The 1,864-nt window shown below is 55.5% G+C and overlaps 1 protein-coding gene across 1 annotated transcript; it reads right to left on the bottom strand.

The window, feature by feature from the left end:
* Window positions 1-388: 388 nt before the first annotated feature.
* LOC127784904 (transcription factor HEC2-like) lies at window positions 389-1,638 on the bottom strand. Its single transcript, XM_052312317.1, has one exon. It carries the CDS (start codon window positions 1,465-1,467, stop codon window positions 757-759), a length of 711 nt encoding a protein of 236 aa, XP_052168277.1. The 5' UTR covers window positions 1,468-1,638; the 3' UTR covers window positions 389-756.
* Window positions 1,639-1,864: the final 226 nt, after the last annotated feature.

Below are 1,864 nucleotides of genomic sequence, written 5' to 3'. Positions count from 1 at the left end.
TGGCTCAGTGTGATTGTGTGAACCGGCACGTGTTCTGTGACAGGCAGTGTTACGTACGGAGCAACAGATCGAGTACGCATGGTACGACGAGGTAGCCAGCCAAGCCGATGGCCATGCATGGACGTGACGAGGAGGATCAAAGAGTACTGGGATGCAGGAAATGCAGATTGTTGAGAGGCAAAGGCACGGCAAGTACGATCTGTGCGTGCAGTCGTCCACACTGCCATTGGTGAGCGGTCAACTTAATTGGCCGTTTTAATTGCAAGGTCGGTTGTGCCGTACGCCGGCAAGGACGTACTGTGTGTACGTGTGTGTCCTGCTTTGTTCTCGTGAGAATTTGATGCATGAGAACGAAACGTAACTGAAGATAGATGACACTGTGATGAGGTACGGGAAACGTACTGCATTGAACAGGGGGGTAGAATAGAAGGAAATGTGTACAGTACAGTACAAGCCTACGGTCGAATGAAACGCGCATGCACGTACGGGCTGCGAGTCCAACAAAAGCTCGGAGCAGCCACGTACGTACGAGCTAGCATGCGGTAACAACAGCAATAATAAATGGTACTAGTAATCAGGTAGTCTCCTACATCTTGTACTACTAATTTACACATGCATGTGATCATGCATGCTGCAGCAGCAGAGTGGTGATTGATCGATCGACGACGACGACGGCGACAAGCATGTGAGACGCGATAGTAATGGGAAACGATTGTCTCATCACCATCTATCCATGTGGGAGCTAGTAGCGTGCAGCTACCACGGAGCGTGGTGCTGCATGGGTAAGGCAGCTGGGTAGGCGGCGCCGAATGCGGCGGCGCGGTGGGCGGCGGCGCCGGTGGCGGCGGCGGCGCGCTCGAGGGACTGCACCTGGGACTTGAGGAACTTGACGTAGTGGATGGCCTCGTCGAGCATGGAGGCGGTGTCCATCTTGGTGCCGCCCGGGACGAGCCGCTGCAGGATGCGGATGCGCTCGCTGATGCGCTCCCGCCGCAGCCGCGCCGCCACGCTCTGCGGGTCCTTGGAGATGCGCACGTTGCGCCGCTTCGGCGGCCGCACGGCCTCCGGGTCGATCTCCACCGGCTGCAGCGCCGCGATGTGGAAGATCATCTCCCGCATCGCCTCCGACGAGGACGACGACGACGAGCCCTGCGGCGCGCCGGAGTCGGAGCCCGGTGACGACATCGCGAAGTCCAGCTGGTGCACGCCCGCACCGGCGCCGTACGTTGCCGGCATGGAGTTATACTGATCCTGGTAACCGCCACCGGCGGTGGTGGTGGTGACCGACATCTGCGGCGGTGGTGAGAACTGGGGAGAAGGGGTCCCCATGGGTGATACCGGCGGCGACGTCGGCGCCGCCATGAACAGCGACTGGTCACTGAGCGCAGTGAGCTGCTCCAGCTGAAGCATCGTGCTCATCAGGTCAAGCTGCGATTCCGGGTAGGAATTGAACAAGTCGAAGTCCATCACTTAGCTAGGATATATATCGATCAAGCAACTAGCTAGCTAGCCAGGTATTGATGAGCTAGACACACGGAGCTTAGTGGAAAGAGCTTGAGATTGAGCTTGAGCTTGAGCTAGCTAGCAGGAGTAGTAGCTGTTTCAGTAAGATGTGAAGGGTTTCTTGCAATGGTATGTGCTGTTGTCAAACTGCAAGGGGGGAAGGCTATTTATAAGCAAGGAGCCTTGACCGTTTTAGTTTTGAGTGGACTACTGGGGCAGTGTAAATGCTGCTTCCTCTGGAGGCTGTAGGCCTGTAGCATCAGCTAGCACTCTCAATCTCTTTTCCTTTTGTTTCCTTTCTTTTTGGCACAATCTCTTGTCTCTCTTTTTTTTTTCTAATTTTAAATTTCCCTCATTATCC

The sequence above is a fragment of the Oryza glaberrima genome, chromosome 9 (genome assembly GCF_000147395.1).
Source record: "Oryza glaberrima chromosome 9, OglaRS2, whole genome shotgun sequence".
Classification (NCBI taxonomy): Eukaryota; Viridiplantae; Streptophyta; class Magnoliopsida; order Poales; family Poaceae; genus Oryza; species Oryza glaberrima.
The sequence above is the reverse complement of the archived record's forward strand: the minus strand, read 5'-3'. Positions and strand labels throughout refer to the sequence as shown.

Bases quoted from the DNA above. Each gene is read 5' to 3' on its own strand.
- LOC127784904 (XM_052312317.1), bottom strand. From the start codon at position 1,467: ATGGACTTCGACTTGTTCAATTCCTACCCGGAATCGCAGCTTGACCTG.